At 44.5% G+C, this 27787-nt stretch overlaps 1 protein-coding gene across 4 annotated transcripts in view; it reads right to left on the bottom strand.

Annotated features, from left to right (window-relative positions):
* Nucleotides 1-27787, bottom strand: part of sema3fl (semaphorin 3F like) — a 44228-nt gene extending 16441 nt beyond the window's left edge. The window contains exons 1-2 of one of the 4 annotated variants that reach the window (XM_012968259.3): nucleotides 27681-27787; nucleotides 15133-15244 (exon numbers count right to left, since the gene is read on the bottom strand). In XM_012968259.3, coding sequence (XP_012823713.1) covers nucleotides 15133-15232 — 100 coding nt within the window. In that variant the 5' untranslated portion in view covers nucleotides 15233-15244; nucleotides 27681-27787. Of the gene's footprint in view, nucleotides 1-15132; nucleotides 15245-15415; nucleotides 15435-24365; nucleotides 24618-27680 lie in introns of those variants that run through there. The other 3 variants (NM_001006923.1, XM_012968258.3, XM_012968257.3) reach the window with 3 other exon arrangements.

Here is a 27787-nt window from a genome sequence, read left to right as displayed (position 1 = left end):
ATATACTAGGAAATATGCAGAATTATGTGACTGAAATACAGTAGATAGGTCCATATATATATACCAGGCAATAGGCAATAACTATATAGATAGGATACATTATTTAAGCCCAAACATACCAGGAAATATGCAGCATCACATGACTGGAATACAGTAGATAGGCCCAGTTTGGCAGAACATTATTCATAAGGGGTGGGAGGCAAATAGGGGTGAACCTTTCCAGTGCTATTTCCAGCACGGCTATCTTTTCTTGCTATGATGCATATTTTAATGTGAGAATAAAAGATTTATTTTGATAATCGAGCCCCTAATATAAGCAGATCTATAATAAGCAATCACATGGCCACAGCCTGGAGGAGGCCCTAATGATGGCACAAACATACACAGTGGCTCTGGGGGGCTTGCATTGCTTGGCGCTGCCTTGGCCTCCTCTGGCTATCGGCCTTTTCATGTGTAAATCAGGCAAATGAAATGATGAGCTGGGAAGGGCCCCAGGCAGGGTAACTTTCCCTAATTACTCTCACGCATCATTAGCTCCATCACACACACTCACATCTTGGCATGGAGCATCACAAGGTACAAATGTATCAGGGCAGCGGCACAGCCCTTTGTTCTGTAGGGGGAATGTATGGAAAGGTGGCCCCATGCCCCTCACTTTTTCTGTAGGGCATGTCAGAGCAACAGTCACATGGGCAGTTTAGGGCAAGGAGAATTGTAGATGATATGAATGTCTCATAGCAGCTACAAATCATTTACAATTGGACCTTTATTGTGCAGCCCAGGGGCGACCATTAAACCCCCTGAGCGAAGTTGCTTAAGCTGTGACTAATTGCCCCCCCGAAGGAGCACAAAGTCACACAGGCAAGTGCTTGGCGAGACATTCACTCATGAACGCAGCGGGCTGGAGCTACTTACAGATGGGGTCAATGATCAGAGAAACATTAGGAGTTGCGGCTCAGCAGGAAATGAAATCCATGCCTACCCTATATCCACGGCCAGCTTAATGCAATATAATACATCCTTTGTGCTATCAAATTTGGCCCAGAAGGGGCCTCTATGATGCTGGGGACACCCTTTCTGCCTAAATGTAAAACTGCCTGTAGGTTTTATTGTCCCAGTGGCCAGCAATGCAAGTCTGTGCCTACTGTTAAGGCAGCCATACACAGGCAGATAAAAGCTGCTGATTTAGACCCCATGTATGAGGCCCACCAATTGGTCTATTCAACTGATATCTGGAGTTCATCAGCACAGGCCCCAATGGATGATCAACCCAATGTAGGTGGCCAGATGGACTTGCCAAACGAGCAAATTTTGGCATGTATGGCCATACTGTAGAGCTGGAGGCATGGGACCCTCCAAGAAATGTATATGCCCCCCAAGCTCTTTGTATGATGTTATTTCTTTAGACACTGGCAGGAGATTTTTAGCCCAATAAAACTATGAGGAGCATTCCCAGTTGGCATCTCTTGTACATGCAGGCAATTATTATTGAAACTGGCAAATATTGCAAAGAAACCCCAATTTAATTGCACCTTGCCTCCCTTGCTTCCTACTGAGTAACCTCCCTTTGTAAAGGGGAAAAGTATATTTAGAAAAGTGGAACTCCTATAGGAAAGTCACTTAACCCCCAGCACACACAATTTTTCTTCCTTTTATTGGGGTGGGGGGGCAGAACAAATATCTTTGTGTACAAAATGTGTGTGCCATTCAGCCGTCTAACAATGCTGTTTAAACAGTCACATCTGGGAATCCCTTGAGTTGAATTACGGTTTCTTGGCACTGCCACCCCCTCTGGACAATGCCCCTATTATCTGCAAATTTAAGTTGGGAAATTCCAGAGTCTCGGCCCTTGGTACATGCCTATATAGTGCCTGCTGTCAGTGCACCAGTATGTAGTGATTAATAACACTCCACTACTCCAATAATGGCATCCATTCACATCTCCGTTATTCCTGTTTGCCATGGTCCCATCCAAAGAGCAGAATGTAGGTCACGGTCTCCTTTTCAGCCATAGGAAGTCTATGATCTGGGTTCAGCCAATGGGAGACTGTGAAACAAAAGGGCCCTTTGCATACAGTGTGGCTGGAGACTGTTTGGATGGTGTTAGAGAATACCCAGAATGCATTCTTGTACTGCCCATGGTAGATCAGAAGTGTTTGAGGGTTTCAGCCCTCCCCCCATATGGCTTTAAGTTTTATCAAGTCTCTCTGACTGCATCACCAGGTGCCAGATCCTTTTATATTTCTGAGAATTCTTGAGTATTCTCAATGGCATTTAGGCTGGGCTACTTGAAACATCTTGAAGAGCAAATAAGCATTCAGCCCCAAATCTAAAGGAGGCCATGATGGGCCACTAAAAGCTGCTGTATTAGATGTATCCGGCAGCTTATTAGCCTATGCGGGGGCCCTAAGGAGGGCCTGCCTGACCGGGCTGATCCAATCACTGAATTGGTCTCAACAACTGGATCATATTATGCGCCTGAGGATCCTATCAGATGTGGATAGGGTTGCCATCTTCAGCAGCAGAAAACATGGACAAAGTGGTTGTGGCAATGAAGTCAGGAGGGTGAGACAACAATGTTTAAGGGCAGGGGTCCAAGCAGGGGTGAATGGACAGCTTTACCCTAACTAGCCTTCAGGCTGGGCCATTCCACTGCAATTCTTCAGGGAATAAGATACTGATTACCTTTGTTAACAATGGCATTGAGCACTCACTTGAACAGTGAGCAGCCCACAAGCAAGAATCAATGCAAAACCACAGCACAGATACCAGTCTCCCTCATTCAGTCAGATTGAGCATGGTTTATTGTCATTTTAATTAAAGTTTATAGTAAAAAAAAATTTAGATGGAAGAAAAAGAAGGAGGGGTGAAGATCTCATAAAATAATAGCTGAGTTTAAAAAAAGGTGTTAGAAATCTGTTGCTGGACAGTCTACTTTATATTATGAATGCTGTACACTGGCCAATAAACTAAATCCCACTCGGTATCCATGTCATTTGTCAGTCAGGATATGCCCCTTCCAAATGTTACCCTGCCGACAAACTGTACCCCTTTTGCAATAGCCAGTCCAATTCCAAAATGGTAACCCCCCACCCCCCACAAGAAAAGCTTTAATCTCCATGCTAAAGTTGGACAGCAGGCAGTGAAATAGGAAGCAGGGAGACACAGCCATGCACTGGGAGCCCTGGCGCTCAACATATCTCTGTGCTGCTGTAGTCTCTTTGGTCTCTGCCAAGAGCTGCCAAGCATTCTCCTGTTTGTCACAGGAGCCAGGGGCATGCAAGACAACTGCTAGAGTCACAGGGTGAGCAGCCCGTGCAATGCCTCTCCTAGATCCTCATATGAACACTTGCCTTGGTAGCGCTCATCCTTCCTGCACCTTAAGATGCCCAACAATGCCCACACCCATGCCTTCTACTCTAGGGATCCCCAACTTTTTTTACTCAAAAATAAAAAGTGTAGGTAAGTCAAACAACCATGAAAAAAGTTATTTGGAGATGCCAAATAAGGACTGACATTTGTTATTTGGTAGCCCCATGTGGACTGCAGGAAATGCTGCTTGGAGTAAAACTGTGTCCCTTTGCTTTTAATGGGCACCTACATTGAGGCCATATTTAAAGGGTGGTGTTGCTCATGAGCCAGTGGTCGGGGATCTCTGTTCTATTCCATTGGGGAAAGAGAGGATAGTACAGCTTACTAAGATGAGTCAGATCTGGCTTAAAGGTGACTCAGTGACTGAATGCACTGAATTACAGTTGGCACTTTATTGACAGCCAAAGGTAGAATGTTTAGAGATTGTCCAGGAAGGGCAAATATGTTGTCCTAGCCTTGGGGAGAGGCCCACTGGGAGAGATGCTAGCCTTCAACTTTGCAAGGATGGAAGAGGTCCTAGTGAGGTTACTCTTAAACTGTGTGGCTGGGGGGGGGGTCATTCTGAGGGCCAGGATGAAGTCTGGGGATAACTGCTATCTGCTCTTCTAGATACCCCTAAAAGTCAAACTACAAAGTCAGTTAATACTTACTGATCCCACTACACCAGTGATCCCCAATTCGGGTACACAAGGGCAATTCCAAGTCTAACCCTTCATCAAATTAACAATAAACACAGGGCATCTCCCCATTGGGAAATGCCATTCTGTGTCAGTTGTTTGTCCTTTCCATGGTACTGGTGGGCAGGGCGTGCACCAGGATAAACAATATGGAGGTGGCTAGGGTTTGTGGGTGCACTGAATAGAATTCCTCTTAATCTGTAACCCTGTTTTAGGCTCAGGTGGCCCTGAACAAAGGATGGTCCTCCAGTGGCGACAGGAATCAAAAATGTCTACCAACCACTGTCCTAGCAGTTTCTGCAACACTCCTACAATAACTAAAACCCATTTTGGCAATATGGAGAGGTTTTAGTGGTTTCTGCAGCACACATCCAATAACAGAAACATATTTTGAGAATAGGGAGAGGTCTTGGTGGTTTCTGGAGCACACATCCAATAATGGGAACATGTTATGGAAAGGTCCCAGTGGTCTCTGCATTACACAGTGCATAGCTGGGACACATTATGGGAGAAGGGAGAGGTCCTAGTGGTCTCTGCTCTGACTCATTATAGGAATGGGGATATTCCTGAGCTCCCACGCTCCTGAGCTAACACACAGGACGATGGGAATGGAAGAATGACACAGACGGAAGACTGGCAAGGCTAGAACTGTTTTGGATTGTTAAGCTGAAAACGAAGAACCATAAGGTTGGCAACGTGAGAGGTTTGGATTCCTGACATGATGATGATGCAATATGTATAAAGCGAATTGCCATAGTGTCTGTTTACATATTGATTTATGAATGTGCCACACTGTTATTTACTTGCTCAGATGTCCACATGCCCAGAATGGCCATACGGTTTTGAGTAAATTGATACATTATAATAGTGTGTCACCCAACTTTGAAGGTTGCAGAGAGGGTTTGACAGCCATTAAGTCTAATTATAAGTCTCAACCCTAATGATTTGTTTGTGAATCCCACTCTTGGCTCTACCTTGTAGTACTCTGCCTGTCCTATGCTGCCTGTGTGTGCCATACTCTACCTGCCCTATGCTTCCTTTGTGTGCCATACTCTGCCTGTCCTATGCTGCCTGTGTGTGCCATACTCTACCTGCCCTATGCTTCCTTTGTGTGCCATACTCTGCCTGCCCTATGCTGCTGTGTGTGCCATACTCTGCCTGTCCTATGCTGCTGTGTGTGCCATACTCTGCCTGCCCTATGCTGCCTGTGTGTGCCATACTCTGCCTGCCCTATGCTGCCTGTGTGTGCCATACTCTGTCTGCCCTATGCTGCCCATGTGTGCCATACTCTGCCTGCCCTACCCTGCCTGTGTGTGCCATACTCTGCATGCCCTACCCTACCTGCCCTATGCTGCCTGTGTGTGCCATATACACAGGCAGCATAGGGCAGGCAGTACATACAGTGACACAATGCTGGCAGTGCTCCTACAGTCTGTCTTGAATTGTGAACATCTGAACAATGTGGGCGCTAAAAAGTGGGCATAAACACATACAGTCGCCATACAGTATTCACCCGTTCATCCGCCATACAGTATTCATCTGTTTCGTGGGCTGAATATCACTGTATGGCCACCTTCAAGTGGGTAAAACAAAGGTACACCCATATGCAGAATTGGTTGCTTTCAGTTGATGCCTTAATACATTTGTGTCAGTTGGGTAGAAAACAGTAACCCCCATGCACTGTGCTGCTGTGTAGCTGCAGGCTTTGGCTGGAACAGAAGAAGCAGCAAGCCACATCAGAAGCATGATCGTTTGTGGTGTTGGGTCAGTGCCATATGGATAAAAAAATACCTACATCTGCAGTTGTAACCCCAAGAAAATAGTTGCAGCCAGGAAAGGATGTACTTGGTAATTATCATGTGCAGCATGACTTTTGAGCTATTTAGAAAAAGAGCTGAGCAGCTTCTGATTGGACAGGCATTACGCTCTATGGCCAGGCTGAAGGCACAAACCAGCTATGGCCCAATTATGGCTGCAGTGTGCACTGCCTTGCATATCTACCTGCACAAAGTAGATGCGGCAGCACTGGGTAGGAGAAAGCAGGAGGAGAGCAGTATAACAGCGGCCCGCTCTAAGAATATAAGTTATATAAATTATACCTATTTAGCTTTGCTGGCAGAATACACAGAGCCATGAACAGCACTAGAAACTGTGTCTGAAAGATTTCTCTGTTCTCTCTTGTTCGGAAAAAAGAAAAAAAAAATAGCAGTCACATGCTTAATTATTATGTAACATTATTGCAAGGGCCTCATTCCAATAAGAAGCAATTACGAGAGCCTCATGCAGAGAGGGCTGGCCTTCCCCAGTGAACGCAGTCCCTGGATTGCTAGTAAACCCTTCATACAGCCCAGTGACCCAGAGTGCCTGGGAATTAATGGAGCGGAAGGGAAAGAAGTAGCCAAACCCAAGCAATAGCAGCTCAGAAAAGGAAAGCAGGCCACTCAAGAGAGGCGTCAGACTGGAAAAAGGATGAGCTGTCAGGCCAAGAGCATAAGCATCAGAGAGATGTGAGGAGCCTGAACTCAAACATAAATGACGTTTTAATGGAAAAAGTACCCATTTGTATAGCAAGTCTTCGCTGGTGTCTGTAATAAAGGTTCCAATTAGAAAACTAAAATCAATAGGACTGTCTGTACAATGATATCTGTGTACCTGTCAGGTTGGGAGCACTCTAACCTCACTGGCGGCAGCGGGCCCTGCTGAACTTCACTGTGGTAAAAAAAAAGGTTTTAAAAGGAAAAGCGGCAGCGGAAGATGGTTCCTAATGTCTGCAGGTGTTTCAAGGGTCAGTAAACACCAGAAAGTAAAAATACTCACATTTACAATTATATAGTATCTGTCCATTAACTGCAAGTATCCCCTGGCAACAACAGTCTGATGTTATGAAGGCACATGCTTGGCATTGCTCATGCAATTGAACCTGGCGAAGGGTAGATTTTGGACCAAAAACACATTTGCCACTCAAGCCAATGGGAGGAGCACAAGATGGAACAGGTATTGCAAATACTGTGCCACATGCTGGGCCAAATTGGGCTGATCTAATCATTTGTGCCAATAATCAGATACTAGTAGGAGCTGTGGAGACCTGTGAGGGGAGGACTGTATCAACAGAATGATGAGGTCCTTGACTGATGGTGTTTTCAAACCTTCCCGACCAGGTCTGAACTTGGATCCAAAATAGACCCTGGCATTCCAAGTACACAGAGTCCCAAACAGCCCTCCTATAGGCCCAATAAATAGTCACTGTCTATGGCATCTTACAGCAGATAATGGATAAACTCTGAAAAATACAATGGTGTCTTATCTGTTATCTGCTATGTAACCTGTGCCTTCTCTTCTTTTTCCAGCTTGAATGGCTGCCCCCGGGGCTACACAGCAGCTTATTTATATAAACTGTAGTAATGTTCCTGGAGCAAACACCCCAGTTTTACCAGTGCAGGGCAACAGGTAATTATATTTGAATTACTTTAAAACACTTTCATTTTGTGGTGTTACTGCTCCTTTAAGATGGCCATACAAAGGCAGATTTTAGTAACCAAGTTAGTAACGTATTGACCTCTGTATGGGGGCTAATTGATGGCCTGCCCAAGCAGATATCTGTCGGGAACACACCTAAACCATTAAATACAGCTTATCTGTTGTGGCCAACAGTATGGCAAAATGGATGATAAGGACACTGCATGCCAGTGTTGTCCAACTTGTGAACCTTTAATTGTCAATGAAGTATAATATATCAGTTGTATGCTCATCTATAAAAATATAGAACCCCCCCCCCAAAAAAAAAACTAGATTGGCACATGATCCCAACCAATGCCTCTATGGAGTCGTGGGCCTCTTCCGCCATTTGTGTGTGGTCTAATTGCACTATATCTACGAGACACAATATCTAACTGCTCATTACGTGTAATCATCTCTCAGACCTCCAGGCCTAGGTCAGTTATAAGCATGCCAAATTCACTAGCAATTGTAGCCCCCCTGTAACCGCTGCTATGAGTGGCCAATAAGGAGTGATGGCATAGCTTGTATATATAGAATATTTCTTTCCTGCAAGTTTGTACACATCTAAATGGGAGATCCTGTATTGTTTAAAGCCTGCCACACCCTGCCAGATCGGCACATTTGGGTTTGGGCCCAATATGGTTACCCATGTGCAGGGCTAAATTGGCCTATGGAGATGCTTCACTGTGTTCCTCGTCCACAGGGTTTTTATACCTGTTTAACATATATCTGCAGTGCTGTATTTTGCTCCCGTGCCGCTTTGCACAACGCACAACCGGCGATATGCAAGTGACATAAAGAGCATGTACAGAAGTGACATAACTCACGTGCATATTACGTCCCTTCTGTCTGCCGCAGATAAGCCAGGCAGCCCCTACACCTAACCCCCCTCCTCCATTGACAAATTTAGCAAGGAAGTATCCAGTGGTGGTAGGGGAGATTTTTTCCCATTTCGACACCCAGCCCTAGGCACAGGCCCTCGAGTGCCTATATGGTATATATGGCATTGGATATCTGGTAACATAGTTACATAGGGTTGAAAAAAGACCATAGTCCATCAAGTTCAACCCATCCAAGTAAACCCAGCACACACAACCTATACTGACCAATCTATTCACTCACATACATAAACTATATATATACAACCACTAATACTAACTGTAGATATTAGTATCACAATAGCCTTAGATACTATGCTTGTTCAAGAACTCATCCAGGCCCCTCTTATAGGCATTAACAGAATCTGCCATTACCACATCACTAGAAAGGGCATTCCCCAACCTCACTGCCCTCACTGTGAAAAAACACCTACGCTGCTTCAAATGGAAGCTCCATTCCTCTAATCTAAAGGGGGGGGGGCACTGGTGCGTTAATTGTTTTTATGGGAAAAAAGAACATCCCCCATCTGCCTATAATCCCCTCTAATGTACTTGTACAGAGTCCCCTCGCAACCCCAACTCTGACAGTCATCCCTTGAGTCAATGCCCTTTTTATATACAAGACAGCACATTATTTGCTTTAGTAGCCACAGAATGACACTGCCTGGAATTAGACAACTTGTTATCTACAAAAAACCCCAGATCCTTCCCCATTAAGGATCCCCCCAACACACTACCATTCAGTAGATAGTTCACGTTTATATTATTCCTACCAAAGTGCATAACTTTGCACTTGTCCACATTGAACCTCATTTTCCAGTTTGCTGCCCAGTTTTCCAATTTTGTCAAGTTGCTCTGCAAAGCGGCAGCATCCTGCATGGAACTTATAGTTTTGCACAATTTAGTGTTGTCGGCAAAAATAGAAACAGTACTCTCTCTATGCCCACTTTCATTAATAAACAAGTTAAAGAGCAAAGGACCAAGGACTGACCCCTGCGGTACTCCACTAACCACACTGGTCCAATTAGAAAATGTTCCATTTACCAACACTCTTTGTAATCTATCCTTCAGCCAGTTCTCTATCCAATTGATTTTAAACCTCATGCATGAGCCAATAAGATGCCAGATCAGGCTGGAACACTAAGTTGGCATCTATTATGGCCACCTTAGGATTCCCATACAGTCCCATGGACCTAAGAAATAAAGCTGCTGCTACTGAAATGCTATCCTCTTAAACTGGCCATACATGTGATGGTCCGCTTATTTGGCAGGGTCGCCAGTCAAACATCTTTTTCCCTGATACGCCAATCTAAGGTGGCATTATTGGGCTCATACAAATGTTTGGTCCGATGTCCAAACAAATGGAATCACGTTGACTGGATGTCAGCAGTCAGGATGAAGACTGCTTTTTTTTTTTTTTTCAAACCTGCCTGATCAACATCTGGCAGATTTTTGCCAAAATATCTGTTGGGTAGGCCCCTAAATTTGGCAGGTTATTTAAAGTTTGAACATATTTCTGGGGGTTTTGGGGTCATTTTAGGTGTTATTAGTTTTGCTAATGAAGGTGACATTGCCCTTAAAGCTGCAAGTCTCCCTCAAGAGACGTGTTTAGTTACAACTGTATCTAAGTGTAGTTGTAGCTCGTTGAGTGTCTGGGCTCTCTGCCAAAAGCTATTTTTTTAATTAAGTTTGAGAAACATTGTATTTAAGTGGAGGTGTAACTAGTTAAGATTTCTGGGCTATCTGCCAAAAGCTACCTATTTAATTAAGTTTAAGAAACATTGTATCTTTTTTAGCGTTCAGTGCAGGAGATCAAAGGGAAATAATGACTTTTCTGTAAGAATCCGGGACTGCTGTTAAAAGAGGGACTGTCCCGCGGGACTGTTGGGAGGTATGGTTCTGTATCTGTCCAATCACAAAGTAATCCACTTATCTCTTTTGCATGTACCTCAGGCTGTACAAAGTCCATAGGGGCCCGGAGAAATTACAGACCCCCAAGGTAATTCCAAGGAAGGGAAGGTCACTTCTAAAAGATTATAACATGGGACATGGACATGTGACTGGGAACCAGCCTCGATTTTTCCAAAACTGTTAATGAGGGGACTTTTAATGAAGCTGTTAAATCCCCTCTCTCTGGCGTGAAACGCATACTTTGGATTTTCCGCGAACAACGCTTGTGCATTCATGGGCCCTAAAGGATATCCTCCGGCTGGCATGTGCGGGCTGTGAACTCATCCAATTCACACATACATATCTCCTGACACAAAGCATGGCTCGGCGGGCTCTTATATATATATCTATATATATATGTCTATGTGCCCAGGGTGTCCCCAGGCTGAGCCTGCTGTGCAGACGCCCAGAGCTTCACACACACAGCCAGTGACGTGAGGGATAAAGGCTCAGCTGTCACACACAGATAGAGGGGCTCAGGCCTCCCTATTAATAGGTCCCCACGTCTGCGCTGAAGTAACACGGTATTTTTGGGATGCTCTTCGCAGGAACAAAGTACATTAAAAAAGCCAATGAACTCCATCCTCTGTGTTCTGCTCATCTTTGGAGGGGAGTGGAAGATGGTGCGTGATAATGATGGGGATTCCATACACGTAACACTATTGCTTTTCTCTTATTCTGAATACGGTATATAGTTTTATTCTGGCTATAGGTCAGACTGTGAACATTCTGATGGGGGCTCTGATTGGCTACAGGCTGCTATAGCCCATTAGAGAGATTATTTAACATCCCTTGCCCAAGTGGAGTTTACAATCTAAGGGTAAGGATCCACGCAGTTCAGTCGCCCACGATAGATCTCTGCTATCGCAGGCATCAAACCACACTGACAAGACTTTCCACTGGCAACAAAAGGAGTCGCTGGTGGAAAGCCCTTTGCATCGCTTCTTTTTTAGAAGTCACGCAAAGTTGCCGGAAAGAGGACTACTGGAGCACTGCAAAAGGGCTTTCCAACTGCAACGCCTGTTGTTGGTGGAAAGCCTTTTCTGATTGCTTTGTCACCTGTGATAGCAGAGATCTATTGAGGGTGACTTAACCGCTCTGTGGGTTGTTACCCTAAGGTCCCTACCATGTTCATATATACTATGCAGCGGTGTAAGTATAGAAGAAGCAGGCCCTGTCTAGTTGGGGTGGGGGGCAGGGGACACCCAGGACAGGGGAGCCTGGACCTCAGGGTTTGCTTACTCTATAGCTGCTTCCTTCACATAAACTTTCGTGCCTGCTGCAAACAATAGCACCTAAGAGCAGGCGTGGAGGAGTGTAGCACCTAGGTATCTGTGCCTGCCAGACCCCTCCAAAGTTTTTTTTGCGGCGGGGAATGGTGTATACTTATTACACTGCTGATAATTCTATCAGGTGCCAAGTAACCTGCTTGTGTCTATTTGGTGTTTGGGAAGAACCATTGCAGACACAGGGAGTCCTTTTAGATCATGCCCAGGCCAGAAATGAACCAATGTTAAGCACTAAGCCACTGTAAGCAATCAGAATGCACAGATAGGAAACTAAAATCTTAAAGTGAAAAGAGCGCATAAGAAGCACACACTTGTGTTGCATGGGCCGGCACGAAACCCCCCAGGACCCAATGGTGGGGTTCAGTCAAGCAGCACTTTCCTAGCAGGAAGCGGGTTGGTGGAGGGCAAACTTCCTCTTTGGCCACATCCTATACCCTCAGATTCCCCCCTTCTGACCATCACCTATTATATACAGCTGCCTCAAGTGACATTATAGATAAGTGGAGAGGGTGCAGGTATAAATAGGGCTAGGAAGCCGGGGGTGTTTACCCAATGCCACCCAAATTATATAAAATCTTGAAGGCCAAAGTGCTAGAAGCCATCCACAGCCCCATTGCCCTTAAGAGCCAATAATACATAAGGGCCTGCTTACTATGAAGTCCATAAGATGGTGTTTTCCTTTGTTGTCTATGGAGAACGCCCATGGCGGGAAGATCAATATACACGCATATGTACAAACACATGCACATGATATACACATGATATATTAGAGGCTATGCAAAGCCTGACTTATAATTACGTGTCCTCTTCCTCCATTCCATATTTAGGTATCTGATTCACAGAATTCTTAATTTGCAAGTAGCAGCACGTTTTGTTTTTTTTTTGTGGCGAATGAAAGTGAAATGGGTCCCCAGTTGCAACATAAATATATTTAGGTATCCAATTAGCCTTGCGCCCCTGCCAGCAATGCGAGGGTGTGTGTTCCCAGTGCAGGAGTGTGTTTGTATAGGGATAGGTGTTAAACAACCTGCTTTGTTCACAAACCCTAAATAAGGTCAACAACGCCCCCTCCTCCTCCTCCTCCAAAGAAAATTCCATTAAGAGGAAACCTAAGGAGACAATTCCTCACCCTTCTGAGACCTTTGGAGGTTAGGGGTCAAATGCACACAAAGCAAACACAAGCTAATCTCTTCCCCTGGGCGACCTTAGGTGGCAGGGGCAACAAAGACAGGGACTCGTTTTATCACAGGCAATAAGCAAAGTGCAAAAATCAGACCCCCCTCCTTAAGTGCCCCGGGACAATACATTCTGGGAGAAAAGGGACAAAGAGAAAAATGCAGGGGCATATCCTGCACTTTTCCCAATGAATCTCTTTCTCTTTCAGAGGCATAAGCCAAAGATCCAAACGCTCAGAGTGAAATTAGTAGCTGCTACTTGTAAAATTAGGCTACAGTGGCCACAGAGGCTGAAAATCAGCCCCTAATATCCAACTGGCTTTCGCTTGTGCCACTGAGTCGGCCCTGTTGCAGGCACACAGAACGGATTTAGACACTGAAATGCATACATGGAGCAGCGTAGGCAAGCAGATCTGCTTCTTTCAGCCTGGTGGAAAAACGCAGGGTTGAGAGAAGCAGACAAACCAGTAACATCAAAAAATGAAAATGTTTCAAAGTACTGAAAATATAATATATAGGTGCCCTGCACTGGTAACACTGGTGCATTTGCTTCAGAAAGACTACTATAGTTTAAATAAATACTATGCTGTTTAGACACAGAGGCAGCCATTAAAGCTGAAAAAAAGAGAAACGGTGCAGGTTTCACAGTAGATAACAGATAAGCTCTGTAGACTACAATGGTATTTTATCTGGTATCTGCTATGTAACCTGTGCCTTTTTTCCTTTTTTCCATTTTTAATGGCTGCCCCCGGGACTATACAGCAAGGTATTTATATAAACTATAGTAGTGTTTCTGTAGCAAACACACAACTTTTACCAGTGCAGGGCATCACAATAATATACTTTAATTATTTTGATACATTTTCATTTTTTCAGATCTTCTGCTACGATTTTTACCCAAAGGTAGTTCCTGAAGTTCTTTTGACAGACACAGTGTCAACTTATGTGGAGCTACACTGAGTGGATTTTGTCACAAAATTGCACACTTTCGTGTTTCTGCGCCATTATCTGCTCCAAGTAGCTCCACACAGTCCGATGGGGGCCTGTGAATGGAGCTACAGGAACTAGCGGTAAAAAATGCAGTGTACAATCGACTCGTGTCCTCTTGCCTAAAGGTAAGACTTTTTGTTGCCCATGCTTCATCTCCTCGAGCGCAACTTGGGGCTACTACGCAATGCATTTGTTTACCACTGCTAATTTACATATATCCAGGTAGAAACATAACTTTAAGTAAGCTCCTCAGGGGCAGGGACTGATGTGTAACATCTATAAAACGCTACGGGATATGTCAGTGCACTATAAAGGAGAACGTGATGCAAGAATATCATTCTATCCCTTGTGATGGTTCTTAACATTCAGTACATGAACTGTATTTGCTTTGAAAGATATTCAGTCAAAGTGCCCCCCTCCTTCCTTTTCTGTCTGCTTCTTGGTCCCCTGCACATAACAGAATTTCCCAAATGCATGAACGCAAGGTTAAGATTCCATTTTAGATAATGGTTCCCACAGGCATGAAACAATCCCAGCATGCTCTGCTATAAGATATACCAGCTCAGCCCCTATTATTCCCTTTTTCTTCTTCATTCCAAGACCAGGCATTTCTTAAAGAGGTAGCTCACCTTGAAATTAACTTTTAGTATGACGTAGACAGTGATATTGAAATTGGTCTTCATTTGGTATTCATTTTTTTCATTTTTTATTTGTCGTGGGGGTTTTTGTGGCTTTTTGTTTAGCAGCTTTCCAGTTTGACATTTTGACAGCTATCTGGTTGCTATGGTCTTATTTAAGCAACCAGGCAGTTGTTTAAATGAGAGAATGTGGTATGAATAGGTGAGGGGCAGAATAGAAAGATAAAAAGTAGCAATAATGACAAAACTGTAGCCTCACAGAGCAATAGTTTTGGTTGGTCAGTGACCCCCATTTGAAAGCTGGAAAGAGGCAGAAGAAAAAAGCTAATAATTCATAAAGTATACAAAAAAATAAATAATGAAGACCAATTGCAAAGTTGCTAGGAAAAGGGGGTTATGTAATAAAAGGCCCTATGTTTGCCCAGGAGCAGTAATCCATAGCAACCAATAAGCAGGTAACATTTACTGGTCACCTATTTAAATGCAAACATCTCATTGGTTGCTATGGGTTACTGCACCTGGGCAAACTTTGTGCCTTTTATTACATCTGGGGGTTATTGTTAGCTTAAAGGTGAACCACCCCTTTAGCATAAAACATAATGAATACAGGATGGGAGCTGGCAATATCTTCAGCTACATGGTGGACAGAAGGCTGCGGCCCTTACCTCTGTATGAAAGGTACACGCGAGGGGGCCGCGTCGTTCGCACACACGGGGGCAAGTTGAGAAGCAGCAGAAGCAGAGGAGGTAATGCCGATACCAGCATGGTGTCACCAGCCTGTGTACAAAAGGAGACAGAACATGTTATTAAATATTGGCGTTGTCGCCAGAGAGGATGTCATTGGGGGAAGTGACAAATAAAACTCTAAAGTTCCAGGAACCCACTTTGCTATCAGCTACATCTGGAACTATAAATAAACGGCTGTTAAATAGAGAATAAAAAGAATACCATGGTCAGCCTTCAACCCAAAGGGAAACAGAAAAGCCCCATCGTGTTTATTTGCCCCAGAGAACTAAATCAACAACAACCACAGGGGGGCTGGCCAGCTTGGGTAGAGATCCAATCATTTAGCAACTTCACCTTCATACGTACAGCTGGCTTAAAGGGCTAGGGAAGATTAAATCCCTGAGGGTGCCAGTTTGTGCCCAGTGCCCCTGGGTACTTATACAGGGAGCATACCACCATCTTTTTCATCTCCCCTGAGATGCTTGGAACCCGAATAAGGGGCCCATAATTTTGATCTCCATACTTTGTCTTAAAAACATCATTTAAATATAAAATAAGCCCAATAGGATTGTTTTGCCTTTACTAAAGATTAAGATCAAGAACAAGCTATTGTTTTTTTATTACAGAGAAAAGGGAATTTTTTTTAAAACTAAATTATTTGAAAAAAGAAATGTGAAATTGCCTTTCTGTAATTTGGAGTTTTCTGGATAACAGATTTCCGGTATAACTGTGCTGCTAGTGCAAATATACGTGATGTAACTGTGCAACCATAAAGTCACAATCCTAGTGCCAAAAAACGGCATAGAAAGGTAAATAAATGTGTCACATTAAGGAAGGAATCGACCAGGAAACTGCCCTTTGTTCCTTTTCTCCCCCCTCTCCTAAAAGGATGATGATGGTGGTATTAGTCAGGCATAAAAATAAAACATGCGTGTAGCGTGTACGGGGTTAAAGGAAATGGCGATTGACCATCTTGGTAGTCAAAGGACACACGCAGAGGAAGGTGTTTATGTAGAAACACACAGTCGGAAGGGTCACTGTATGGTTTCCTTGCCCTTTAACCTGGCAGTTTAACCTCCCAGAAGCCCCTGGGGCTGGGTGTTCTCTGGAGCATTGTGTCCCCCCCCCCACGTTTGCAGCCAAAAAGTTAAAAGCCTATAAAGAGTTAAAGCCTTACAGCTGTTATGATAATGGGCCTCTCCTTTTATCTGTGCCCACAGCCAGCAGCAGCTTTATTATATAAACTTGTCGGCCTGACTCGTGGTTATCACCTTAGCCAGAAGGCTATTCATTTGTCGCTCCGCTGAGCAATGCCCACGCACTTTAAGATCTCTTTTTTTTCCATCAAAGCCCATTCAATCCTTTAGAAGCCAGTCATAAGATTGTGTTTAAAGGGAAAATACACCCTACAGATAGGCCTATTGTCTGTTTATATTCAAAGAGAAATTCCAGGCTACGTCACACACTACTGCTTGGTGGCCGAAGGTTACCCCTGTGTGTATGGATTATGGACACAAGGATACTTCACCCTCTAAAGGGGCCCTTGACTGAAAATATCGGGCCCCTACCTTGCTCCTCCTCTAACCCTGTTCCAGTCCTAATTCAGAGTCATACAATCTTATCTTATGTGAAAATTATACAAAAATAGGTAAAATTGGGCACTGGGCCCACAGGAAACTAGGGGCCCCGGGTGACTGCCTGTTATCTCTATCAACCTATGCCCACTGTATGCTGAATTAGTATTACTCCTGTATGGAGTTACAATTTCACTGTGTCTGGTAAGTCACAACCCCAAATTACATCAGATGCACCTAACTGGCAATTATTACAGGGCCGGAACTAGGGGTAGGCAGAAGAGGCAGCTGCCTAGGGTGCAACGATTGAGGGGCGCCAGGCAGGTACCTCTCCTTCCTACCCCTAGTGCTACTTTGTCATTGCCTCCGCCGCTTGTCATTAGCGGCGGAGGCAATGACCAATCTAATCACCCCGCCCCAGCTGCACCGCCTCCTGTGCTTAGGCGCGCATGCGCCGTTCGGGGGGCGGGGAGGTGGGCGGAGTTGGCCAATCGGGTTGCCTAGGGCGCCCGGTCGGCTTGGCCCGCCCCTGAATTATTATATATCTGTGCCCATCCCACTGGAAAGAGCATTAACAGCACAGTGGGGTCTGGGGAGTCCTGAGCCTGCCAAACTTCCTGACTGAAGTCAGACTGAACTCATCTGATCAGACAGGTTTCAGTTCGGCCAGCGCATCACTCCCACCTGCCTTCTGACAGAATGCACTTGCTTATATACCCAAACCTGCAGGGGGCAGGCTAGAGTATATAAATTGAGCCTGCAAATGCAAAGAGAAGGCAGGAAAAGGTGATGTACCGTGTTAGCCAGTCAAAAATGTTTACATAGTAACCCTTTTGACATAAAAAATAACAAAAGTGGTATAAAGGTGATACCTTTATTGGCTAACTAAGATAACCATAGCAAGCTTTCAGAACATTTAGCCATAGGCACTTTGCATGCTGCGTTGGGGTGTGCACAAAAAGCCGATGGCCCCAGCGCTCCAAAACCTCCGGCTCCATTTGCTAATAAATCGTTGAGTGCATTAGTCAGAGCTGTAGTAGTAGTGAGGGCCGGGAGGGTGAAGGCACATAGGCATCTTCCCACCCCTACCTTGTGTGTCATTCGGAGATGCAAGGTATGAGCGGCAGGATGCACCGATGGCATTGGGGCCCTGTCCTTACTGTTATTTCAGTATCGACCCAACGCCCAACACCTCCCCTGGAGGGCCCTCAAATTGACAGCTTAAAACCCATGTATGGCCACCTTAACACAACAAGAGAACTATGGGTGCTGAGAAGGTTGTGGCCAATAACAATAGACCAATAACGCCTACTTAGCAGTACAAAGCAAATAGATATATATCCCCCCCCGAATATTTCTATAAGACAATGCAAAGGGAATATAAAATACATGAAAATACAAAGATCAATAAATGCTGAGGGCAATTGAGAAAATGACCTGGATATGCTAGGTGCCCTTGAATGCATGATAATAAAACACAAAGCTCTAAGACATTACTAAAGGATCTTTTATCTCTCAGAAAAAGATAGTATTACAGCACTTTTTGGTCGATCTGGTGGAAAAAAAAAAACCAACAACAGAAATCCCAGAAGCTGAAATGATTGAGTCAGCTTGAAACACAATGCCCAGGAAGTCCCATGGCAGATTTCTGTGTCGGCGAGTGCACTTTGTCCTAATAAACAATTGCACCTTCAGAGGCGACTTGCAAGGGATTTCAGTGAGCAAGGCGAGGAGCGTGAGAGCGTCCTGCCCGATGGAAAAGGAAGACCTTATAGTGGGGTGTCTGCTTGGAAGGGGAAATGCCACGGAACGGCATGTATTTACAGAATCAGATTTTCTCTTGCTGGAAACTGGCTTTTTTTTAAAACATTTGGGGTTGAGGAAGCAACATAATCTGGCTCCCAATACAGGGACCCCAGTGTCAGTTTGTTAAAGGGAAGGTGGGAGTAGGGGGATAATATAGAAAAAAGGAGCTTCCTGCAATATGGGGGAGCCCCCATGGTTTTATGGAGGCCAAGACGGCTCTGCATGTAAAAATAAGGCTGATGCCACACGTGGCGTTTTTACGCTGTGTATTTTCCAATTCTCTTGGCGGCTGAAAAACGCACAATATCATCATCCATAGAAATAACTTGAAAAGACTCGAAGCAAACCACACAATGCGTTAATACGCTAGAAAACGCCTTAGCACAGATTTTTCAAGCGTTTGCCGAAATACACCAGTATTTGCACAGCAACCTATTCCTATGTATACTGCCAGACCTAGCGGAAATACGCAGAGTTTTTTACTATTTTGCACTATTAGCACCATGGAAATGGGATTTGGTACGTCACCAGTACTAGGCTGAAATACGCTATAGTCAGGGGCTGTGTGGCTTGTGCGGCGTTTTTAGGCTGAGAAAATACGCAGCGTAAAAACGCCACGTGTGGCATCAGCCTAAAGGCAAGGTAGCCTAAATTTAGCCTTAGGCATAATTACTGGATTTGGCCATGGTCCAAATGTTGTCCCTTAGACCAATAAGCATTTCGAATAGAGGCCCACCTTCCCAGTTTTGACCTGGACGGCCTAGTTTTTGGGTGGGCTGTCTGCATCAAAACTGTCTACCCCAATTTCCTAATTAGGAAAACAGGGCAGAACTATATACAGTAAAGGTCCCCATACACGGGCCGATTCTAGCTGCCGATATTGGTTCCTTAGACTGATTCAGCAGCTAATCGGCCCATGTATGGGCACTACCGACGGGCCTGCCCAACTGATATCTGGCCTAACATCGCCAAGCGATCGGATCGGCCCGTGTATGGGGGCCTTTTGATTGAGGTGGCAACCCATCAATCGCCATGTCATTACCCCCTTGCCCTGGCATCACCTGCCCTGTACCTGTGATGTCACAGCCCGGACTTACTAAAGCCAAAAGGTGGCAACCCTAGGACTCTTACATTTGAATTACATTTGTAAGAGTCTAAATCTGGTCATACATGCAATTTCGGTACGTGTATCAAAATATACCACATACTACGGCTATTGTTAGTTGCATTGGTTAGTTTGGTTCTAGTAAGACACCAGGAATAGTCAGCCTGTGAATGGCTGCCTTATGTCAGGGGCTAAATACTGGTCAACAAGCTGCCAACATGGTCAAGAGAAGACAAATCTGCAGTTGCTGTTGGCCCCTCAGGAAAATCACTTGAGTAGAACATTGGACCCAACAGCTCGTATGGACACCCGAGATTGCAAGGTGGATCTAGCTTCAAATGCATTTCTGACCTTTGAAAAAAGGCATTGAACTTCGGCAGGTGGTATTCCCAGGTGCCCACGCGAGCAGCTGGACCACATTGGTTCCACATGATGGCAAACAGAGGTCTACAGGAAAACCAAATCGGAACATATGAAACACGTTCCATATTCACAGTATGGCCACAAGCTGCTGCTGCAACAACAGCAGCCACAACTCCTAGACCAAACCTGAATAAGGGAGGCTTATTCACCCTGCTCAGACATAAGCAAAAAGTGTCTCTCCCATGGACAAAACAATGCATTAACAACAAGGTTGGTTAGGAGATAAAGGGGGTATTTGCCTTAGCCAGCCCTTGGCAAACTATAACTCCCAGCACCAACAGCATGAATGGACAACTTGCTGCCCTCCAAAAACAAAAACAAGATAGCCAGGTCATCTGACAAGAACTAGAGACTACTGAATTGCCCAGTGGGCTGCAACATGGACCACTGGTTTATGGAGTTTTTGTTCTTTCTGAAGATGGGGCCTCACTTTAGGACCACTGCCTTTTCAAACTACAGTCCTGATGGGCTCTTAATGATCACTTTCAGCCCCCTGCCACCCCAACTGTGACTAAAGACTCTTTTCATCCAGGCCTGGACTGGCCTTCAAATTAGGCATTTCAAGTGCACAAAGGGCACTATATATACAATAAAGAGTGAGTATCTATGGCATCTTACAACAGCCCCTCTGGCATTTCCAAGAACTCATGGATTGCCAGTCCGGGCCTGTTCTCAGCCATTTGCACGCTACAGAAGCTTGGCGTATGTTGCACATACAATCCAGAGAGCAACCCTTCTCTGACCTGAGCTGCTTGGTACCAGGCTCTAGATAGGGAGCTAATTCCCACCTTATACTGCAAGCTGGGGAGGAGAGCTGAATGGAGCAGGGGGTGTGGGGGAGTGAGGGCTCAATGGCAGGAAGACAAATGGGCAAAAGAACACAGGAGAAAACAAAGGCTTGAGACAGTAAGGAGAACATTCAGGCTGGAGATATGAATCTATCTGGGAGAGGAGAAATAAGGTGAGACAGGGTGGAGAGAAGCAAAGGTAAAGGAAGGACAACCAACCGCAGGTAAGTACTGAAAATCAATAAAGCAGCCAATCATGCAAAGTTAGGTGAAACACTGGGACATATCACTATACAGCATGCCATTAAATATTAATGGACTCTATCAAGTCACGCTTTTTCACTTAAGCCTTTGTATTAGGGAAGGGGTAAATTATATGAATCTGCTTTATTTATAGGTTGAGCCTCTATTTTTGCTGGCTGTGGATCCAGGTCTGGATCAGAGCAGCACATTAAAGGCAATGGCCTGTGCCCCCTATTATTAAAGAGGCCCTTGGAATATACAAGTATGGAATCCGAATACCCCTTATCCAGGAGCTCTGAATTACAGGAAGGCCATAGACTCCAATATAATAAAATAATTAAAAATTTTTAAACTGATTTTCTCTTAAAACCCCTTTTTCTCTGTAATAATAAAACAGTACCTGTACTTGATCCCAACTAAGATATAATTACCCCTTATTGGGGGCAGAACAACCCTATTGGGTTTATTTCATGGTTAAATGATTCCCTTTTCTCTGTAATAATAAAACAGTACCTGTACATGATCCCAACTAAGATATAATTACCCCTTATTGGAGGCAGAACAGCCCTATTGGGTTTATTTAATGGTTAAATGATTCCCTTTTCTCTGTAATAATAAAACAGTACATGTACTTGATCCCAACTAAGATATAATTACCCCTTATTGGGGGCAGAACAGCCCTATTGGGTTTATTTAATGGTTAAATGATTCCCTTTTCTCTGTAATAATAAAACAGTACCTGTACTTGATGCCAACTAAGATATAATTACCCCTTATTGGGGGCAGAACAGCCCTATTGGGTTTATTTAATGGTTAAATGATTCCCTTTTCTCTGTAATAATAAAACAGTACCTGTACTTGATCCCAACTAAGATATAATTACCCCTTATTGGGGGCAGAACAGCCCTATTGGGTTTATTTGGGTATATTTAATAATAATAAAACAGTACCTGTACTTGATCCCAACTAAGATATAATTACCCCTTATTGGGGGCAGAACAGCCCTATTGGGTTTATTTAATGGTTAAATGATTCCCTTTTCTCTGTAATAATAAAACAGTACCTGTACTTGATCTTAACTAAGATATAATTAATCCTTATTGGAGGCAAAACAATTCTACTGGGTTTATTTAAAGGTTAAATGATTTACTAGTAGACTTAGGATGTGAAGATCCAAATTACAGAAACATCCCTTATCAGGAAAAACCCCAGGTGCTGAGTATTCTGTATTACAGGTTCCATACCTATATATGATATAATGATTATAATTTACAAAAGCCATGAATAATCTCTACAGCATATCATATATAAATAAATATATAAATATTTCTCAGTGATGTCACTGTTTATAGTGATGTCACTTACTGTAACCTGCGTATTAGGAGATATTATTTATTATAGGATAGAAAGGGGGGGACGTCAGACTTCTTGCGGTGCTTGGGGGCCACATTTTCTCTATCCAACCATGCAAATGCACAGACACTATTATGGATGGAGGTGGGACATTTTGAAGGAAACACATAGAATTCATGTTGGAGATAATCTAAACTGTTTCAGGTGGTTTATTTTTGCCTCCATAAAAGGTTACATTTATAGCTGTGCCACCTGGGGTGATTTAAGGAGATACCACCCTATGAAAACAGCCAGTGCCAATATTGGACTCTGCAGACTGGCATTTGTGCCCAGACAATATAGGTCTAAGCAACTTTGGCAGTAGCGCAGTAGAGCTGGCACAGGTGGGTACAAAAATACCAGTGATTGGCACCAACTTGCATAACTGTCCTAAGGCTCTATGATGTAGACTATAAAAAGCCTGTTGGAACAGAGGGATCTCTTCCTTTTTATACTTTTGGCCCCACCACATTCCTACAGGGTTTGTGCCCCCCTTCGCTATGCAACTGGGTGAAGTTAAAGATTTAATTGTTTGTGCTCACATTCCCCTCAGGTCCTAGAGCCAATGTAACAACTACAGTTACCCCACTGGTATCCAGCAAACAAACCTTTCTTCTATAAAAATGCACCCTAATCCATGATGTCACCCCTCTATGCCCCTTAGCCTTGTGCCAGCTTAACTCTATCCATCTCCTTGGTTCAGTCTTATCCTTTATAATCTCATTTACCCCTTTTATCTGTTCACCTTCTCCCACCCAAGATCTGAACATAGACTGGCAGAAACTTCTTCTAATTGGTCAAGCTTGAACCATTTATGAAAGTTACCACATTAAGGAGATGCCAAGGCGACCACAGAGAGCAAGAAAGGAACCTAAACCATATTCAACATAATGGAGAATACAAATAACAACCAGCGATGTAGGAAACAACCATCACAAAAGGCCCAATGTAACCAAAATACTTAGATCACTGGCTATAGGCTCGGGGCTCCCATTGAGATCCAAGAGACAAAAGAATCACAATCTGTGAGAATTCTCTCCAATTCTATAGAAGAAGTGAAGCATTTACTGGCTGGGGCTCAATGCACACTCAATGCATGGAACCCATAGGAGCGAATGGCCAAGAGTCCTCTGAGAGTCCTAAAAAGAAGTGGGGGGGAGGTATCACATCGTGATCTGATTTAATAAAACAATATACAATTAACCCTCACAGGAGACAGGGGGGAAGCCAGCGGCGAATACCAGCAGAGCGTGAAGGTATTAGTCCTCCTTTATACTGAAAACGGATCTTTACGCAGGAGACTTTTGTTTTAGAACTTAGGGTTTTCTGTTTTGCTTCTAATGGAAAAAACAGAATGTTCCCGGCCGTCCAGCTCGGTAGCTGGCAAAGTCAGTAAAATGCTAAATAATCACCCAAAGAAAGAAAAAACCCCAAAGTAAAAGATTCATGAATTTCAAGGAGATTAAGGAGTGAGAACTCTTGGACAACAAACGTTAAACAGAAAAGCAGATTTCCAGAAGCCGTCTATGGGGAAATGACATGAAAACAAAGAAAAGTACTGGGATTGATTGTCTGATTCAAGCACATAAAAATAAGGATGAAATCAAGGATTTATATTGCGCTCAATTGCCAAAGGAAAAGACAGGAAGAAAGTTGAGAGAGGTTGGGCAGCTAGCTGTCAGTTGGCACCTTACTGCCGCCCGGAAGCCCTTCCAAGCAATGGCTGCACAGGGGTGGCAGGTGTATAATAAAGGAGAAGGGTAACTGGTTCTTACATTCCAACAGCAGAGAGAGTTTGCATGCAAGAAATGAAAGCAGGTAGATGAAGGAGAGGTAGGTACCTCTAGTTAGCGCTGACAGCCCCACAGGTAGTTAAAGTCCCAGATCTCCAGCCATGCCTTTGGTCTTCTGTGAAACGGCAGCCCTGCACAGGAACGGGCATCAGAGGGTGGGTGGGGAGGGGGTGAGAATGTGCCACAGAGTCTGAATCAGTGCCCCTGTGTGTGTGCCTGTGTGGCAGTGTAGGGTTGTGTGTCTGTGTGAGGGAGGCTCCCAGAGTGACAGAAGCTGACAGCTACACTTTCCATTCTGCTGGAGTGAGGAGCGAAGGGATAGACACACACACAGAGGGGAGGAGGATAGAGAAAAGAGGGGGAAGAGGGTAGAGAGAGGCAGAGGGAGGGCAAGCGGGAGCGAATAAGAGTTGGGATAGAAGGTGGGGCTAGAAAGAAAGAGGTATGAGGGAGGGAAGAAAGATTAAAGGCAGCTTAAGTGAAATACCTGAAAGACTACACAAGAAGACATCAGAAAAAGGCAAGGCATATCTGGGGGGCACCCGGGAGGCAGGGGGCAAGTGGCACCTTGGAGTGACAGCGAGACACAAAGGAGCAGGGTGGGATCACCCACTGGACTGAGGGATGAGGGAGGGAAGAGCAGGAGGAGGGAGCAATACCTGAAAGGAAAGAAGAGCAGGGAGACAGGGGGTCCCCACAGGGTCTCCCTCTCCTGACAGCTGTCTCTGGCTTTACACTGGCATTAGGATGTCTTTAACCTCTGACATAGCAACATTCAAACAGTAACAGATCAATGCCAAGGGATGGGGGGGGGCATCTCATCAAATCCTAACTACAACAGCTCCCCCCCCCCCCCCAAAACCAAAAGTCAAGTGCCAAGAGGGTGTATGTTCCGTGTCCACAAACACGTCCCAGCAGTCCTGGAAACGTTCCCTTTGGCATTACACACAAAATACCACGAAAAAGGGAAAGTTGTGCAATATTTTTGCCACTCCTGCTCCCAAGCACTGTTCACTTTTATGGTGTTGTGGTCTCAAAGTGCCTGTGTTTGGCTCTGATTTCCCTGGGTGCCCATGAAAAGGGATTCATTCCATTCTTAGCATGTTCTAGTAACCTTGGGGTGCCCTCTGTTCTTTGTTTTGCCAACCCACCCCTCCATTTATACACAGAGCAGGTACATAGCTGGCAGCGCAAACCTCCCCCCCACCCCCGTCGTTCCGCCCAACTCCATGCAGCACACAGAAGATAGTTATCTATGAATAATATAGACATACACCGAGGGCAATGGCAGTGCAAATCTGCTTTCCCGGGTGGCCTTTCAAATCTTTGTGCCCCGAGCCTCTGGCTATTCTCTGGCCCAGCAGGACCCCTAAACATGATAAATAACTAGGCCCAGCAACCAGCAGGGACAATGTCAGAGACAGCAATATGCACATTGGCTCCGACAGAGACACAAAATGAGGTGCACAGCAGAGGACGCCCTATTGGTACCAACAGGGGATGTGGGAATTTAAAATTAGGAAGTTTCAGAGCTTGTGTTGCTATTTGGCAAATGACAGGTACAAAGGATAAAAGTGGGATCAATGGAAAAAAAAAAGGGAAACCCGGGAGAGATGGAGGATCAGAGGCAGTCACATACACACAGAGGTCAGTGCCCACGGCATTGGAAACAACTCCAAACAGATCTGTCCCCTCCCAAAGGAATTCTAAACGCACGGCTTATCTGAGGTCTCAGAGGGATGGAGACCAGAACACAGAGACAGGGCTGATACCAAAACAAAGAACTGGAGAGGGACAATGGAAATCTAGCAGAAATAAAGGAAAGTTATCCCCTGCCCAGTGAGGAGGCACAGCCTGAAGGGTACCCTACACCTGCCCCATGGCACTGGCAATGGGAATCATGGGGGGGCCTGCACTATCCAGTGATATGAATGGGGTGCCGTGTATGCACATACATGTTTATACAAGCACAGTCAAAGGAAACAATAAGGCACCTCCCACCTATAAGTATAAATACAAATATACAGAGCAGGAATGTTCTGGGCACACAATAAGCTATACCCTCATACTGTACTGTCTAAGGGAAACAATATGGCACCTCCCTCCCATATGTATAAATACAAATATACAGAGAAGGAATGTTCTGGGCACACAATGAGCTGTACCCTCATACTGTACTGTCTAAGGGAAACAATATGGCACCTCCCACCCATATGGATAAATACAAATATACAGAGCAGGAATGTTCTGGGCACACAATAAGCGGTACCCTCATACTGTACTGTCTAAGGGAAACAATATGGCACCTCCCACCCATATGTATAAATACAAATACCTGTATACAGAGAAGGAATGTTCTGGGCACACAATAAGCGGTACCCTCATACTGTGCTGTCTAAGGGAACCAATATGGCACCTCCTTCCTATATGTATAAATACAAATATACAGAGAAGGAATGTTCTGGGCACACAATAAGCTGTACCCTCATACTGTACTGTCTAAGGGAAATAATATGGCACCTCCCTCCCATATGTATAAATACAAATATACAGAGATGGAATGTTCTGGGCACACAATAAGCTATACCCTCATACTGTACGGTCTACTCAAAGGGATACAATATGGCATCTTAAGGAAAACAATATGTCATCTCCCACCTATATAAATATACAGAGAAGAAATGTTCTGTACTGTCTAAGGGATACAATATGGCACCTCCCTCCCATATGTATAAATACAAATATACAGAGAAGGAATGTTTTGGGAACACAATAAGCTGTACCCTCATACTGTGCTGTCTAAGGGAACCAATATGGCACCTCCCTCCCATATGTATAAATACAAATATACAGAGAAGGAATGTTTTGGGCACACAATAAGCTATACCTTCAAACTGTACTGTCTAAAGGGAACCAATATGGCACCTACCTCCCATATGTATAAATACAAACAAATATACAGAGAAGGAATGTTTTGGGCACACAATAAGCTATACCTTCACACTGTACCGTCTAAGGGAAACAATATGGCACCTCCCACCCCTATGTAAAAATACAAATATAGCAAAAAGGAATGTTCTGGGCACACAGTAGAGTCCAAGACAAGGAGTGCAAATGAATTACCAGAAGGGTTCTGATTCACTTTGGCTGAACACTTAAGATTCCCAGCGCATTTTGCAGACTTTGGACAAATTCCAAAGCAAATCCTATAATTCATGCGTCAGAGATGAAGCTGTACATAAAATCTGCCTAAGTAACATTGTGCAGTGTTAGCCATAGTTATGAACTACAGTATGTGTGAACAGGCGTGTGGTTAGGCGCATACAGAATAGGGTGCGGCGCATGTAGCAGCGCAATCATTACCTCTATGAAGGCATCAACACCACAGTCAGACAAAATGCTGCCAGGGCTGCCAGTGACTTCCAGCTCTCAGGGGCCAGTGGCTTCTCTCTCTCCGACAGCACAAACAC

This window comes from Xenopus tropicalis, chromosome 8 (genome assembly GCF_000004195.4).
Source record: "Xenopus tropicalis strain Nigerian chromosome 8, UCB_Xtro_10.0, whole genome shotgun sequence".
In the NCBI taxonomy this organism is placed as follows: Eukaryota; Metazoa; Chordata; class Amphibia; order Anura; family Pipidae; genus Xenopus; species Xenopus tropicalis.
This window is presented reverse-complemented; position numbering and strand designations above follow the sequence as displayed.